The 18,894-nt window shown below is 42.0% G+C and overlaps 1 protein-coding gene across 1 annotated transcript; it reads right to left on the reverse strand.

Moving 5' to 3' along the window:
* Nucleotides 1-4,726: 4,726 nt before the first annotated feature.
* On the reverse strand, nucleotides 4,727-17,795 carry LOC124264386 (D-beta-hydroxybutyrate dehydrogenase, mitochondrial-like). The gene is made up of 7 exons (XM_046699133.1): nucleotides 17,517-17,795; nucleotides 14,196-14,409; nucleotides 11,165-11,365; nucleotides 9,835-9,987; nucleotides 8,760-8,953; nucleotides 7,503-7,739; nucleotides 4,727-6,279 (listed from the first exon to the last, which is right to left on the reverse strand). The coding sequence occupies exons 2-7, from the start codon at nucleotides 14,407-14,409 to the stop codon at nucleotides 6,208-6,210; spliced, it is 1,071 nt and encodes a 356-aa protein (XP_046555089.1). The 5' UTR covers nucleotides 17,517-17,795; the 3' UTR covers nucleotides 4,727-6,207.
* Nucleotides 17,796-18,894: the final 1,099 nt, after the last annotated feature.

Raw genomic sequence — 18,894 nt, forward strand, 5'->3', positions numbered from 1 at the left:
GTTGCTAATGTCGAAATGGAGTCATTGCCTACTAAATATTGATAAAAATCAGGGTTAGAATTGTCATCGGTAACCCATGCTTGTTAGGTGACCAACGGGATAAGGGGGGTCAGGTTCGCTGATTTGATGACACATGTCATCGTATCCCAATTGCGTAGATCGATGCTCATGATGTTGATCACTGGATTGCTTGGTCCAGACTCGACTATTTACAGACCGCCGCCATATAGCTGCAATATTGCTGAGTGCGGAGTTAAACAACAAGCCCACCAATCCTACTACAATTATTCATATGTAGTAATTTTGAGAAAGCCCCCAATGGACAGGTTACTGATTGGACCTACACCCACCATGTTATAACTTGTCATATCATACCATGTCATATGAGCTTGTGCAACAGAGGATTCACTCGTATGTTTTATCAATAAATACACAGTGTAATATGTTGACTAAATGAAGTTTTCTGTGTCCACACGCATTGTTCACGGACAAAGCACCACGTTGAATTGTATTGTGACATACTGATATTATGTTTGCAGTAACCCATTTATTGGATAAAGACTCAGGGTCTGTTAGCTTAGCACAGCTGTTCATTGCACTAAAAATAACACTATTTTATCATAAGCAAATAATCCAGGATCAGATCGAGAAATCGAACCAGAGATGAGCGGATCCAATAATCGGATATTGTTATCTGCAACATGCAGATATATCATCCCTTTCCTCCACGTGCATGGGTGTGATCGGAAACAATCGGAGAGTATATTGCAGAATGAAATTCGATTTAGATGGCCATCTGAGAAGAACAAAACAGAAAAATGTTACTGAACACAAATTCATGAATTACCTAAACACTTGAATCTTTTTTGTATTCACTATAGTGGGTAGTGAATAGATGTATGTTGGGAGTGAGTGTTTGAGTGAGTGAGTGCGTGCGTGAGTGAGTGAGTGAGGTTTGACTAACTGACTGACTGAGTTTGGTTTTACGCCGCTTTTAGCAATATTCCAACAATATCACGGCGGGGGACACCAGAAATGGGCTTCACTCATTGTACCCATGTGGGGATTCGAACCCGGGTCTTCGGCGTGACGACCCAACGCTTTAACCACTAGACTACCCCACCGCTCCAGAGTGAGGTTTGAAGCACAACTTGAGAGGTTAACGTGGCCAGAGATTGGTTGATGACGCTCCACTCAACGTTGAATAATGCACATTTACTCAAGTGTGAGTTTAGTTTTACGCCACTCTTACAATATTCCAGCAACATCACAGCGGGGGGACACCAGAAATGGGCTTCTCACGTTGTACCAATGTGGGGAATCGAACCCGGGTCTTCGGCGTGACGAGCGAACGCTTTAATGTCTAGGCTACCTCACAGCCTCACACACATATACTCCACTTGTAACACTATCTACTGTTATGATGATGTGTTTTTGTTAATTATAATGTCACATTAACTTTTAGTTGTTATGGGTCACAAAATGTAAAGCGCTGAGTGGGGATTTGAACTCACACCTTCAACTTAGGCTACGTATTTTCACCTGTTGAGAGTGGGCTGGGGAGTTGCCTCCCCTTTGCCTTGTTTTCGGTGTTTTCGGTGGAAGACTGTCGGATTCCAGAAAGTTCGAAATGCTTGTGATATGACGTGTCTTTTACCATAATTATCTAAAACTGTATAATGGGCATAGTAGGAATGGGTTTTAAGATGTATAGGGGGACGACGTTTGATTTACGCTCATCTGTCTGCTAACATCCACGTTTCAAGACCTACCTCTCAAGATGCCGACATTGAACTTTCATGCTGCCAGATTGCTTCGTGCATGTTCACGTGGCTGGTGAAATCAGGAGTAAGGAAAATGGTTTGTTGAATCTCTGTCATTCTATTAACCACTGATTTTTCTGAATGTCTGTCATTATATCAACCACTGGTTTGTAGAACCTCAGCCACTCTATCAACCACTGGTTTGTTGAATCTCTGTCATTCTATTAACCACTGATTTTTCTGAATGTCTGTCATTATATTAACCACTGGTTTGTAGAACCTCAGCCACTCTATCAACCACTGGTTTGTTGAATCTCTGTCATTCTATTAACCACTGATTTTTCTGAATGTCTGTCATTCTATTAACCACTGGTTTGTAGAATCTCTGTCACTCTATCAACCACTGGTTTGTTGAATCTCTGTTTTGCTTGAAAAATCAAGACTTTGATGACTATAGACATTCAGTTAATATTATATATTTGTGACTCAGTCGTATTGCATCAGAAATCTCTACTGTACAAGAAAACAGATCTTTCAGATTATGGCTTCATAACGTGCACGTGAATCCCTTGCATTTGAAAAGTCTACAAAGTCAAGGAGAATATGGTTGATGGTGAACACTTCGTCGCACGAGATACATTTAGGAGGTCGATCTACATCTGTTTTCAGAGATAGTCATGAGTAAACCGACTGTGGTCAATACGACATCGTCGTAGAATTACGTCATCACGTGTTGACTGACAACCCAAGTAGGTATAACCGATTGTTGGTTTCAGTTTGTGAAAGTTTATTTCTGCCAACCGGTGATTATGAAAACACCCATTCTCTGTACGCCACCACGACTCGCATTGTTTGAAGAGTGCCGGGGGTGTTACATCTGTCACATTTCTTGATCTGTTTATCGCTGATTCTGAAACTGGCGGAAGGGTAGCCTAATGGTTAAGCGTTCGCTCCTCATGCCGAAGACCCGGATTCGATTCTCAACATGGGTACAATGTGTGAAATCTATTTCTGGTGTCCCCCGTCATGATATTTCTGGGCCATTGTTATAAGCGGTGTAAACAGTTACTCACTCACTGATTCTGTATCAAAGCATCCAAATAGCACATTTTGCACTTGTGTTACTTTCTCTTTGTGAGGTCTATGCTCGTGAACATTGTGCTACGTTTTTCATGTGTATGTTTGCGAATGTCCTGGTGATAATATAATCACATGTAGCTTTTTTCTTCTGATATCTTTAATCACACACATTTAAGCATGTAATTACTTTAGAATATGTTAATTCTAAAATGGTCATTTTCAAACGACAACGGGGTCGTGGGACTGGTTTTGTGTTGAAAGTGCTCTCGTCACACCGAATACCCGGGATCGATTCCCCACATGGGTACAATGTGTGAAGCCAAAACTGTTGTCCCCCGCCGTGATATTGCTGGATTATTGCTAAAAGGGGTGCAAAACCATATTCATGCGCTCATTTATTCTACAAAGCATCCACACGTTACTTTCATTTTGTCGTTTCTATGCCCGTGAACATTGTGCGACCTTGTTTGCGAATATTCTGCTGATAATTTAATCGTATGCAGCATGTCCTCCTAACAGGGCGCATAAGACCACGTCTTTCAAAGTCTGCTTATTTCTACCACATTTTACTGGTAGAAAATGTGTTCGTTTTTTCTTTGATATGTTCGCCAACATCTGATGGGACCCCTCACATTATGTTTGTTGCCATCCTGCTGGTTCAATAAGTGGAGTTCCATTCCCCTCATGGGTACAATGCTTGAAGTCCATTTCTGGAGTCCTCCACTATGATATTTCTGGAATATTGCTAAAGAGGCGTAAAACCAAACCTATTCCCTCACTCACTGAGGTGATATAATATGTTAACTCACTCACCCACTCTTCTCATTACTTTACTCACGTTTACACTTGCATTTAACCATTTAATCACTTGTAGGTTCACTCTCAGCTGATGGTTTGTTCAGATCATACGTTCAAGCTTGTATACTCACTTACATGACAGCGCCGATTGCCGTGGTGGTCTTCTACAGAAAAACTGCAAATAATCCGCTTATATATTTCAATAATTTGCGAGCAATCCTCAGATTTCTGAGCATAAAAGTTAAAGCTTATTTCTCGTTACGCCGAGGACCCGGATTTGATGCCCTACATGGGTACAATGTGTGAAATCCATTTCTGGTATCCCTCTCATTGTTTTGGTGAGATCACAATGTCCAATTTGAAAAAATAAATATTCTCTCTGCTTATGCGAATCTTTTACATGAATATCTGATAAACTGCAGCTGCCAACGTCCACTCAAACATGTAAACGGTAATAATACAATTCTTCCTAAATACTACATTCAGCAGCTACACATAAACTACACATAACTCGGCGTAGTTCCCACGTAGGTACACAGAAACTAAATATAACTCGGCGCAGTTCCAACGTAGCTACACAGAAACTACACATAACTCGGCGTAGTCACCACGTAGCTACACAGAAACTACACATAACTCGGCGTAGTTCACACGTAGCTGCACAGAAACTAAAAATAACTCGGCCTAGTCACTACGTAGATACACAGAAACTACACATAACTCGGCGTAGTCACAAAGTAGCTGCACAGAAACTACACATTACTCGGCGTAGTTCCCACGTTGCTACACAGAAACTACACATAACTCGGTGCAGTCACAAAGTAGCTGCACAGAAACTACACATAACTCGGCGTAGTTCCAAAGTATGTACACAGAAACTACACATAACTTGGCGTAGTCACCACGTAGCTACGCAAAGATTTAACATAAATCGGCCTGGTCAGTACGTAGTAAACGAAACCATGAAACACAAATCTTAGTGAATGTTGAATAAACTCAGAGTGATTCCTCGTCATGTGCACTGCACATTTGCACACACTAACTTGTAATGAAATTGTAAGTACCCATGATAACAACACGTGCAATATCATATGAACCAATCATGCTGCGCACATTTATTCTATGAGAAATATGAAATATTTAATACACAAACGAATATAGTGATAAACATGAAGTTCACAATTGATTTGCAAATGTCACTAGGTTCAACGTATACATTATAATATATATTATATTACATACATATAACATTTAATAACCTCTGGATAGATTTATTAATTGTTCACGAGTGGGCAATACAGCTGTGCAGATGTTACTACCATCCATGGTAAAAAGAACATATCTAGCAGCATCTAATGTTCTTTCGTACTAATCGATAAAAATGCACCATGGACAATCAAACACTCTTTTGACGAACTTTGATATGGTGAAGTAGCGGTTGTCTACGTAATGCGTTGTACTTTATCTTTCATTTTCGTTGAACCTGCTATGTGCTTGTGTCACAGACATGGTTCTCTCGAATTGTCCAGATCCCAAACATATTGTCAGTTTATATCATCGACCGTCATTGTTAATTTAACTAACAGTTAATTTTCCATCCATCCATCCATCCATCCATCCGTCCCACACACATACACAGATCCATACATACACAGACAGACAGATAGACAGACAGACATACAGACATATATAAAATACACACATATATGGAATATAAAATTGCAGAAAACGAAAAACGATCTGTCATGTGGTACCTCTTGGATGATGGTATGCCCTTAGACAACATCATAAAAAATATGTTCCCGTGATAATTAACATTCCGTGATTTGGATTGCATGATTTATATTCAGACAGTTATGTCGATGTGATTTCGTCATCTGAAATGGGGGTGGGTAGTGTCCAACTTTAACAAACGATTGTAGTTTCAAGTTGCTTTCTTATGCACTTTAACATCTAAGTCTGATTGTAGCAGACTTCTGCATATCCCAAACACTCAAAATGTTTTTTCTTACAAATTTTCTTTTCCAAGATAAAAGTCAAACAAATTGGAAATCATGAGGCTGGCAGAAAACTATTTTGCTTGAGGTTGACAGGCAATATGTCGAATGATAAAACATAAAATCAGCTGCATTTGTATAATTTTCTAAGTGAGGCTGACTACTTTTGAACGTATTAACACGTGTTCGAAAAGGCGTCACCAATCATTACCCATGTGACAAACACGTGACATCGGGAATACACTCCAAATACCAGATATTTATCGAAGTAACGAGAATTAAATTAATTTGAAATTACGAGAAAGTGATTGAAATAAAGAGAACATATTCGAAATCACGAAAGTATATTAGAAATAACGACAAAAAACTCGAAATTTCGAAAAGAAAGACACAAACAATAACTTTAAATGAAGAGAAAATCATGGTAAAATAATTTATGCTTTAAAAGTAATAATGGGATACCTTTTCCTACGTATCGTATATTTGCAACAGTGAACTCGTTATGCTGCTACATGTCCGCTCGTGCATTGCGTGTTTAATATATTGGTTACTCGATGTTACCACAATTCTCAGACTGGTACAGTCTCTAACAGGTAATCCAACACTTGGTCCGGCAGGAACGGTTTCAGAAATATGTACACCTGAAAAAAGGATTACCCGGCAATTGAATACGTATTACAGGTAGATGGAAGGAGGTAAGACTGGATAAAAGATCGATAATCGGTCTTATCATCCTTCTATGAGTGACATTTAAATTGGGTGACGAGTGAATAGTGACATAGCGACAATGTGACAAATAACCGAAATGTCGCATTGTCGCGCTTTGGATAATTTTGCCTCTTTTTGCTTGTTTTTGAGAGGGCGACAACGCGACAGTGTCCCTTCTAGGATTCAATAATAAATAGCTAAACTATATATATCCAGCCAGAGCGGTAACGCATCCAGAACTCAAATATTTACTTGTTATTGAGAATTTATTGTAAATATCACAATTTATTGACAAAAGTATCAAAACCCAAACTGAAGAACAGGGACAATATCGCTGACGACAAGAAGGCAATATTCAATGTATTGTATTCGCAATTATATTCGCCATTTTTCCATCCATTTAACTAAGATATTCATATGACATATGAATTCATCGATTATAGTGTGTCATAGCCATTTGACCTCATCGATTAAAACGTGGAATAGCAATATAGTTCATGAGGAAAGTAGGAGGGTAGTCGGGGGTTTCATATGGCAAACATTTAGCTTCGATGGCGATAACACGGGGATATCTGAAAACGTTTTTTGTTTCCCAAACCTGGTCATGTGTATGAACAGAGGTTGAGATATATATTTTGGATTGGTTGTCTTTTTAATGCCACACTCACCCTTATTCCAGGTCTATGGCGGCGGTCTGTAAATGATCGACCCGACAACCCAGTGATCAACATTAAGAGCATTGATCTACGTAATCGGGATACGATGACATGTGTCAGCCAAGTTTGCAAAACTGGCCGCCTGGCCCCGATTTCGCGAAACAAATTTAAGTTTGTACTCAAATTTCAAACTGACAATTTTGACATTTTGAAACAGCTGAATTTTTAACTCAACGGCATTTTCAAAATAAGTAAAGTCCAAACAGCTTATGTAATCTATTCAACAAACTCAAATTGTCTACTCTGTAGATTTCAGTTTATTCTGGGCAATGCATTTTTTCTGCGTTTTCTCATATTTGAGTAAAAACTCTTACTGAAATCAAAACTCAGACTTAAGTTTGTTTCGAGAAATTGGGGCCAGATCCCCATACTCACTGTATCTTGCGACAAACATTGGCTGCTGAAGAACAATTGTAAGCCGTATTTTCAGGGGCACCTACCACACGAAAGTCCACCAGTGAATTCGTTCCCCCGATGAGATATCTCGGGCTGACCTTGACCTCTACCAACTGACGTTCCATGATGTCTAGGACGGCGTCGCATGATGTCGGTGATTTCTTTGCAGCGGTGTACAGGTCATCGACAACCTGTTCTGCCAGTTGTTGTGGGTACACCCTCCTGACGTCATCACTGGCCGAGTTGAAACCGTCAAACAGTCTCCTTCTGAACATTTCAATCTGCATGCAATAACAGAAAAGTATCAAGCGTCTCGTAACAGAACGGGAATGAGACAGTCCGAATGTGTCTTGTAACTGTGCAACCTCGGAAAGGGTAACACGGAGCAGTCCGAGCGACAGCTATCGGAACCTTCGCCCATTACTATGAGTAGTACAACACGACTCGGTTACGAATGCAAGCAGCCTAACGATTGACTCATTCTAATTCGCCTCTGTCACTCGATTCAATGAATTTACATTTGTCACGAGAAAGACTTTTCTTTGTCATTGGAAGTATTGTCATACAACGTAAGACGTTCAAGTCTGGCTAACCTGGTTTGGGGGAAAAATAATTAACAGGATTTCAAACAAACTATTTTGTGTTATACCTGTGGTACATTTTGTTTCCAATTTAAACACTTCCTCACATCGTGAAATATAATTGAAATAGATAAAAAAAATAATAATCGAAATTTAAAGTTTTAAAATATACTCGAAATGTAACAAGAATAATCGAAAAAAGTCGAAATGTCTTAAAGGAACAAATAATTGAAATAAAGATGTGTTAATTAAACAAATGATTTATGTTTTAAAAGTTATAAAGGGATAAAGAGTTGCTTGATATTCTTTAGAGCAGTGAAAAAGGAACCATTCGTCTAAGCGAACAAACCGCGTCATCGGTAAAATGACATACAATCAAAGTAGTCAGGTGCCTGTCACATGATTCATGTGTACTACGCCAGTGTGCGAAATAGCCACTGGCGCTCAAGCCCGTGGCTAGTAAAAATGCACAGTCACTGGCCCGACTGGCTAGTGAATTTTCATGGGGTCATTTTGTAAATATACCACTCTCTCCGAATTGTTATGTTATAATACACTTTTAAATCATGCAAGATTATGGTCTGATAAATGATGGTATTTTACCTTTTTGTTATCTTTTGCTTAGTTCTGCTTCTTGACTCCACTGAACCCCCATATTTTTAGTGCATCTGTGTGACATTTGCCGACACGTTTCGCCTTGGATGCTGATGGACCACTTACATTGTGTTCGCGAAGAATGGCTGTTGCTCCCCCGAAATGTCCTGGCTCAATCACACTGACTTGCACGCCAAATCGCCTCATCTCTTGCCGCAACGCATCAGAGAAAGCTTCTAAACCGTACTTCGAAATGCAGTACGTCGAGTTACCTCCCCTTGCCAGGCGGCCTCTTTCACTGGACACGTTTATTATCCGACCTGAAATTATGCACCTTATGTACTTAATTTGTCTGCAATACTGCATTTTGATATCAATGGGAACCATGGCCTCAATACGTCATTGCATTACATTCAAGGGTGAAGGACGGAATCGTTTATATAAAGCAACCAATATGATATCGAAGACTGACTGACTGACTGAGTTTGGTTTTACGCCGCTTTTAGCAATATTCCAGCAACATCACGGCGGGGGACACCAGAAATGGGCTTCACACATTGTACCCATGTCTTCGGCGTGACGAGCCAACGCTTTAACCACTAGGCTACCCCACTGCCCCTGATATCGATGAAGCATGTGAGACCATGTTTGTTTGTTTGTTTTGTTTGTTTGTTTAACGTCACATGACGGTGGTCAAGACGTAATTGAGTCTGGACCAGGCAATCTCTAGTCTGTTTGCAGTGAAAACGTACCGATGAATTTCAACAAGAAAGCAAATCGAATAAAGTGAAATTAAGATTGCGAATCCTCATAATTGTACCTTGCCAACTGAACATATAAATACATGTATCATAATTTTATTAAACTTAAGATAAAAAGTTGTTTAACAAACGATCTTAGTTTCAAATCGTTATTATTTGTTTGTATTACAAGGGTGTGTGCACATTAAATGAAACACCGAGAACAAATAGGGTTGGTCTAAGTTAACGCTCATCACGTACCACACGTGCATTTGTTTCAGTGTTCCAACTACTGCACTTACCCCCTTGTAATACAAACCAATAACAGCGATTTGAATCTATGATCGTTTATTAAACGACATTAGGATCTTCTCCATCTTGGTATCGGGATGTCTCTCCTCACTGTCGTTGATGCGGCGTATATCAATTTTCATTCATTCATGTCCTATTTGTTTTCTCACCTTTAGCTTGCCTCACAAGTGGCAGGAACGTTTTGGACACTCTAATGGCCCCGAACAGGTTGACTTCACACACTTCTTTGTAGAACTGCAAGCTGCACAGCTCCACTGGGCCTCCTCCGTCAATGCCGGCGTTGTTCACAACAGCCCACAAGCCTGCAACATAGACGCCAGAGGTGCAACCCTTTCTTCCCTCCAGTGTTGTATTGTAATATGGCTCATTATGTTTGTATGTAAGGATTCGTGGATGATGTTTGACGTGTAAAAAGTTGCTCCTTTTCTCGTATTACAATCGTTGCCAATATTTCTTCAATGTTTTTTTTTTCTTCTTATTTCTTTGAGTCAGATATTTTCATTTCAAATTACAGAAAAGATGAATGTTAATGTCACATAAGACTAATCGTACAAATGACCTCTTATAAACATTTCATAAATGTGCAACGACGGTAGCAGTAGTAGTAGTAGTAGTAGCAGTAGTAGTAGTAGCAATGGTAGTAGTAGTAGTAATGGTAGTAGTAGTAGTAGTAGTAGTAGTAGTTGTAGTAGTAGTAGGAGGAGGAGGACGACGTTACTGTCGCCATCGTTGTACCCTCGCAGATTCTGTTATTAATGCATTGTGCTTGAAAGTGTTGCTGCTGCTGCTGCTGCTGCTGCTGCTTATGATGATATTGTTGCGGTTATTACTATTAGTGTAACACATGCTATATTTTGGATTGCACTTTCTCAGTACAGTACAGGTTTTAGGACTTTTATTGGCCTGACTAATATCCCGGATGCCAACCCACCCTCTCAGAGTAAGGCACCTAGTCGCCAGCACACAAATTCATCCATCTAGCCCACTCAGCTACAGCGGCTTCCACATTGAATCAGCTCAACACAAGTAATAGAACCTGCACTTACTCAGGTAGTGTAATCCCAAATATAACATGTTACATTTGAATGAGTGAGTGAGCTTAGTTTTACGCGGCACTCAGCAATATTCCAGCTATATGGCGGCGGTCTGTAAATAGACCAGACAATCCAGTGATCAACAGCATGAGCATCGATCTACGCAATTGGGAACCGATGACATGTGTCCACCAAGCCAGCGAGCCAGACCACCCGATCCCATCAGTCGCCTCTTACGACAAGCATGGGTTACCGAAGGTTCATTCTAACCCGGACCATCACGGGTATTACATCTTACCACTCTCTGAAAGACATATATGTTCGTTACTATTAACAATATAAGCAGCGTTCATAGATCGATCGCTACAGCAACGTCATCGCTTCCTATTCGCGATCAAGAAACCATCTATCATTATCAAGAGACAACAAAAGCAAGTATCCCCACCTGTACTTCGACATCTCTCCTGGACGTACTTAAGGGCATCATTCACTTCCCTATCCTTCGTCACATCCATCTTCAACACGTGCATCCTCTCCTCGAACGTACTCTGCAGTTCTCGCGGCCCCTCTGTGTTGTCGTTCAGACAGCCAGCGAACACCGTAAAGCCGAGCTTGTGCGCTCGCGTCGCCAGCATATTACCAAACCCTATCAAGACAGAATAATCAGTGAGTAATGTTTATCTCTGCTTTAAGTAGGTTAGTATGGCTTTACATGGGTTTACTCTGCTTTTAGTGAATGAGTATGGTTTTATGCCGCTTTTAGTGAATGAGTATGCTTTTACGCCGCTTTTAGCAATATTCCAGCAATATATAGACTCCAGAAATGGGTTTCACACATTGTACCCATGTCTTCGGGATGAAGGCCAACGCTTTATCCACTAGTTCAGTCATGCGCCCTTACGGCGCTCGTAGCAATATTCCAGTAATATCACGGTGGGGGGACACACCACGAAAATGGGTTTCACACGTTGTACCCATGTGGGGAAGAGAACAGTGCCTTTGCCGTGACAAGCGAACCTTTAACCTCTAGGCTACCCTGAGACCTGCATTACTTCGGGATGTCCTTCCACATTAGCCAGGCACGCTGTGATGTAACTTTAAAAGTGTTAAGAGTCTCAAGCCAAAATACTCACTAACGTGCGGTTTTGTTTTATAGTCGCAGACTTTTTAAAGACATGTGGCATGGTGGGCGAGCTGTATATAGCGCCAGGCTAGTGATCCAGCGACCTCAAGGTGCCGGAATCGAGCCCACCTGTGACCGGGTGTTCAAACCTTGGAGTCAACTTTGTGTGCAGACTCTTTCAGTGTTGTCACAACCCCAAGTGTACAGTACACAACCCTGTGCACTTAAAAGAACCCACGAATCCTTTGGTAAGTGACCAGATGGTGGCCACATGAATACGTGCAAACACCCAGTTGTGGTTACAACAACGTGCAGTGAACTTGGTCAAAGTACTGTGACTATGTGTCCCAGTCCACCCAGCTGTGAATGGGTACCTCGTAGGGATGGGAAAGCCACATTAACTCGGTGCGCCTAGTAGGCAGCAAGAGTTGTATGATCCCAAGGGGTTGAGATTGATAATACGACGTGCCGTTGAGATTGACATCCAATGATCGGGGGCAAAACAAAGCGCCTTTGAGTAGCTGAGCTGGATATTGGCGCTATACAAATGTTAGTATGATATCATAAAAGGGTGACGTATGGTAAGTTTGGTAAACTGTTGAGCGAGAAAGTGTTTGCCCAAGTCCACAATTCTATGTTGTCTTTCTGTTGGTGGCAGATTATTCCCCGTGGGAGATAACAAGATTTCACATTCGCGCAAATCCAAATGCTTGTGATGGTTTCTGTGCAATAAATATTTCTTAACACAGATCATAACTGGTCGGTTTGTTGCTTAACGCCGCACTCAGCAATATTCCACCTATATAAACGTATAGTGCGTTTGACTTCATTTGAGACCGATGAATTGCTCACTAACACAAAATCTAATAATTGCAACAAAAACAAATTTTGCACTGTCACATGAAATCGACAGACCAAATACGATGATTTGTCTCATAATTTTGGACACCCGGATAAAAAAGTTGTTTAACAAACGATCATTATTTTGTTGTCACTTACCGCTATTTCTTACGAGGGAGGACCGCTTGCTAGTAAAACAGCCAGGTGTGCGAGTTGTACGTGTGAAATTGAAATTTCACTGCACGCTTGTTGATTACCTGGCTGTTCCAAAGTTTTGCTCGTCCCACCAGGGTCTACATATCAGTTACTTTGACACTGAAATTTTGAAGCCTTTCCAATCTATATATTCAACGCTGTACCCCAGGTATTAATGACTATGCTCTTCATCGGTCTCAAATGACTGACTGACTGACTGAGTTTACTTTTACGCCGCTTTTCGCAATATTCCAGCAATATCACGGCGGGGGACACCAGAAATGGGCTTCACACAATGTGCCCATGTGGGGAATCGAACCCGGGTCTTCGGCGTGACGAGCCAACGCTTTAACCACTAGGCTACCCCACCGCCCGGTCTCAAATGAAGTCAAACGGACTATAGTATAGTTCATTACACGCATTTTGATAGCAAGTGACAAAGACCAAAAACACGACATATATCACTCGTTTCATTAGAAGCGCATGGGTACAATGTGTGAAGCCCATATCTGACGTCCCCCGCCGTGATGTTGCTGGAATATTGCGAAAAGCGGCGTAAAACCACACTCAGTCAGTCAGTCGTTAGAAGCGTGTTCGTTGTGAACGTGGGTTACAGTTTCTTTGTTTGATTGTTGTTTTACGCCGCACTCAGTAATATTTTTTATATATGGCGGCGGTCTGTAAATAATCGAGCCTGAACTATCGTGATCATACATTGTTCAACAGCCTGCGCATCCATGGGTTACTGAAGTCAAATTCTGGCCCAGATCTTCACGGGTCTTATACCAGTGAGTGATTGAGTTAAGTTTTACGCCGCTTTTAGAAATATTGCAGCAATACCACTGCGGGGGACATCGGAATAGGTCTTCACACATTATGTCCATTTAGGGAATCGAACCCGGGTCTTCGGCGTGACAAGCGAACGCTGTAACCACTAGGTCACCCCACTGCCCCTCCTGTAAACATGAGTGAGTGAGTTTAGTTTTACGGCGTTTTTAGAAATATTTTAGCAATATCACGGCGGGGTACACCAAAAATGGTCTTCACACATTGTACCCATATGTAGGGAATCGAACCCTGGTCTTCTGGCATGACGAGCGAACGCTTTAACCACTACGTCACCCCACCGCCCATCCTGTACACATGAGTGAGTGAGTTAGTTTTACGCCGTTTTTAGAAATATTTTAGCAATATCACTGCGGGGGACACCAGAAATGGTCTTCACACATTATATCCATTTAGGAAATCGAACCCGGGTCTTCGGCGTGACGAGCGAACGCTTTAACCACTAGGCCACCCCACCGCCCATCAAGCTCACCTGCATCACATCCAGTAATGAGTATAGCCTTCCCTGTCGGATCTATGTGATTGGGTGTATCCGATTTGAAGAAGTACAGCACAACGGCGTAGAAAACGCAACCTGCTATCATGCACCAGAATATGTAGTCGATGAAGTAGTATATCAACGTTGCGAAGACCGCCGTGGCCGCTACGGGGATACATTGCACATAGAAATTTGATTGGGTCGCCATCTGTGGAAAACAAAACAGAAACATGTTATTGAACACAAATTCATGAACTACTTAAACACCTGAATCTGTTTGGATTAGCTAGAGTGAGTGAGTGAGTGAGTGAGTGAGTGAGTGAGTGCGGTTTTAGGCCGCTTTTATCAATATTCCAGCTATATCACGGCGAGTGACACCAAAAATGAGCTTCACACATTGTACCCGTGTGGGGAGTCGAATCCGAATCTTCGTGGCGATGTTTCGGTATATATTCTTACACTGTTTTCAAGCATGAAGTCACGCATGAATCAAGGTTTGTCATCTTTATACCATTAACTTCTAGAAGGCCACTCATGATATTTACACTTATCATCTAATGGAGGGTGTTATCGGTGCAATAAAGCAATACGATAATCAAAATCTGATAACTATGCAAATCACGTCAATCCACGAACTACTTTCTCAAAACTCCATATATGCCATGCGAATCCTAAAACGTTTAACATTTCATTGATGACGTCGTCGCGAGTTTACATTGCGCTTACATTTCGAACCCAGGCAGCGTATAACCATGTTGCTCTGCCTTGCATGTGTTGGTTCTGATTTAATAAATTATCTGTATCAAACAATTTCAGAGATATCAAAACAAGTACAGATCGCCGTCAAATTACTGGATTATTGATGATTATTGTGAAAAAAAAAAAAAAAAATACGTTCAAAATACCAGAGGGCCTTGTAACGCTTAATACCGCCATCAAGGTATGTACTGTCACTAACGGGGTTTAAGCACTATATAAAAGGAAAGGGATGTAACGAGGTCAACACACCAAGTTCGTTTCAGGGAGAATTCAACAATGTTCACTGTATTTATCCCATTAAAGTATGCACATATTTCACGCCAATAGATTTACCTACAAAATAAGGCATACAGCACAAAAATCAAAGCAGTACTTTACGAGCTAGGGTCTTCGGAGCCAAAATCCCTGCTCAGAATTTGTAGCGGTAACTTGGGTACAATGTGTGAAGCCCATTTCTGGTGTCCCCCGCCGTGATATTGCTGGAATATTGCTAAAACTCAGTCAGTCAGTCAGTAGCGGTAACTCACCAATTTTCTGGTTTATTTCACAGTATACACGAACGACATGCACCAAAACATGTTGAACTGATGTCACCTGTCAGCGCGCTAGTCGCCATTCTTTCGGAGACACTTAGACCTCACTGTCATAATGAGATTACGTACATTTATTCATCGCAAACAGAATTGTGTCGTGCCCGTTCGCCATTGACGACATTGGCCTTAACCTGCCCCGCGCTGAAAAGAGTGAGCGATGTGATGGGACATATTCTATTTATAGCCAGTGAGCTCCCTTGCTCTTTTCAGTGCGGGGCAGGTTAAGGCCAAGGTCGTCAATGGCGAACGGTCGTTAGTGATTTTAGCGTTACAAGCCCCTGTGACAAATACAACAAAACAGACAAGGGCATGTGGATGTTTTCCATACAGACAGCATATTTGCAGGAATACATTGTTTTGTTTTATTCTTTTTAAGAAACACAGTTCAAGTCCCCTGAAAATCAAATAGCATCTCTTTTTTGTTTCGTTTCATCCAGGTAACTTCACTTTAACCTTTAAACGCACTGTGGTGAAAATATACATGAAACAATTTATCATGATTCAAATCATCAAAGCATGATTCACATATTACCTGTCAGTATTTTCTGACTTAACGGGACGGTGGGGTAGCCTAGTGGAAAAAGCGTTCGCTTGTCACGTCAAAGAACCGGGTTCGATGCTCCTAATGGGTACAATGTGTGAAGCCTATTTCTGCCTATTTCTGTCTCCTGCCGTGATATTGCTGGAACAATACTTAAAGCTTCGAAAAACATACTCACTCACTGTGACTTAACCTGGAGCGGTGGGGTAGCCTAGTGGTTAAAGTGTTCGCTCATGACGCCATAGATCCGGGTTCGATGGTCCTAATGGGTACAATATGTGAAGCCTATTTCTGCCTATTTCTGTCTCCTGCCGTGATATTGCTGGAATAATACTTAAAGCTTCGAAAAACATACTCACTCACTACGACTTAACCTGGAGCAGTGGGGTAGCCTAGTGGTTAAAGTGTTCGCTCATGACGCCATAGATCCGGGTTCGATGCTCCTAATGGGTACAATGTGTGAAGCCTATTTCTGCCTATTTCTGTCTCCTGCCGTGATATTGCTGGAATAATACTTAAAGCTTCGAAAAACATACTCACTCACTATGACTTAACCTGCAGCGGTGGGGTAGCCTAGTGGTTAAAGTGTTCGCTCATGACGCCAAAGATCCGGGTTCGATTCCACACATGGCTAAAATCCATGTCCACATTTCTGGTTTTTCGCGATGTTACTGGGGTGTTGCTAAAAGCGGCATAAAACCATACTCGCTCTGACATAACCTTTGACCTGCCCTTTGACATGACCTATTTGGAAGCTTTACTCAACCGACACTGACAACATGGCTGTAGCGACAGCCGTCATACAATAGGCGTATACAACTGTCAGTGTCTGTGAGATAAACGTATTTATCATTTATCAGGACCTCTCGGGTTTCTTACAGTAACTGTGGACTCTGAACAGGGTGCACTGTTGTGGTTATTTCCGTCACGCGAGTCGAGATGACCTAGCGTACTATTTCGGTTCACAACGCTCCCTGCGCGTAATCGGTATTGCACCATATCTTAAATACAATGTCACTTATCTTTGATAAGCTGTGGTATGCTATGTCACCAGGCCAGTAATTAGCATTGTGTAACCGGCTTTAGTGCAGAGAGAGAGAGGGGTGGCGGGTGGTGGGGGTGGCGGTGTGTTGAGAGAGAGAGAGAGAGAGAGAGAGAGAGAGAGATCCTTCTGAGAGCCTCTACGAGAGAGAGAGAGAGAGAGGCGTGAGAGAGAGAGAGAGAGAGAGGGAGGGAGACACAAACACAGTCGTGCATCGGGCATCAATTTCAATCTCCATCTCTCAGCAACGCCAGCTATTCCACCCCTCCAAACAAACCTCCTCAAGGTTGTAGCCACGTACACAAAAGCCAGAATGAGACAGGAGACACGCCCAAACTGTCTCGACACACTTATAACCATGGGTATTTCATATGAGTTACCTCAACAGCAGGCGTCCAATCCTCGGGGCTGTGTATCCACGGCGTTGCTTCGTAACACTGAAGAAGGCCACTTGTTACTGTCTAAAGTCCGATACGGGGAGTGTGCTGTAGTGATATATCCCGTTGTACAGTACAGTGCAGCCTGACCTCGAGTACAATGTACTGCTGGTGTCTTGATTTCGTCGGTGTGCCGCTTCCCGACCTACTCTAGAGTGAGCGAGCGCATATGTGGCGATAATTGTGGCTCTCACTATCAATCATTGGACTTTCGGTTCATGACTGAGCTCTATTTTTAGTACCTGGGCTATGTCGTATGGCCCTGATAATGGATATTCAGACCGCCTTTAGACACCTAAACTATTTTTGTATGGCTCTGGCCATGGATATACTGACCACCGTTAAGTATCTGGACTATTGTCGTATGGCTGCCGTTAATAAAAACTCATCAAGCGAAAAACAAAAAAAAACAAAACAAAAAAAACATCCAGATATACACAAAAATATGTTGATCACTGGATTGTCTGGTCCAGACTCGATTATTTACAGAATGTCCCCATACAGCTGGAATATCGCTGAGTGCGGCGTAAAACTCACCTCACTGACTATCTATATCAACTGGATTCGATGATGCACCAGCGTATAAACATGTGCGGCTACTTGTACCAGCCCAGACTGAAGCTGGTTTTATAGTGCTAGCCCACTGAGATACCATGCCGCAGTGAAGCACGAATACCCAACTCAGACACAAAATACTGATTCCGAGTCGACCAGTCCTTGTTATACCACGTAATGCCGAGCGCCAGGCAGGGACCAACAAGTACCATATTTTAACGCCTTTTTGGTATGACGCGGTCGGGGATCGACCCTGCGACTTTCCCTCTCCGGTCTAACTTTACGCTCTAACCACTACACCACGGAGGCGGTCGTTTGACACAAGTCTTGACATGCTGATGATCACTGGATTGTCTGGTCCAGATTCCACTATTTACAAACTGCCTCCATATATCTGGAATATAGCTGGGTGCGTTAAACAACCATTCAACAAACAAAATCACACATATTTTCGGACGACGCAACGTTCATGTACGACGCCAAGTTAGGTTTTTCAGCTGACGGCTCGCACACTGTGACTGCTAAGGTCTACTACGTGGAAAAGGTCTTCTCCGGCCACACAATCGGCGAGGTGCTCGCCATCACTAGCGACCTCAAAGTGCCAGTAGAGACCTCAGTATTTGGGCGTGAGGAATAATCCGCTTATAGGCGCCAATATCGAGGCACATTGCTCGCTCAGGGCGCTGGGTACATTACTATCCCTGGTCAGAGGACACTATCCTATCGTACGATCTGATACATTTTCAACTCCCTGGGGATCCCTGCT

Source organism: Haliotis rubra, unplaced genomic scaffold (genome assembly GCF_003918875.1).
Source record: "Haliotis rubra isolate DU_JTF1 unplaced genomic scaffold, ASM391887v1 Scf920, whole genome shotgun sequence".
Classification (NCBI taxonomy): domain Eukaryota; kingdom Metazoa; phylum Mollusca; class Gastropoda; order Lepetellida; family Haliotidae; genus Haliotis; species Haliotis rubra.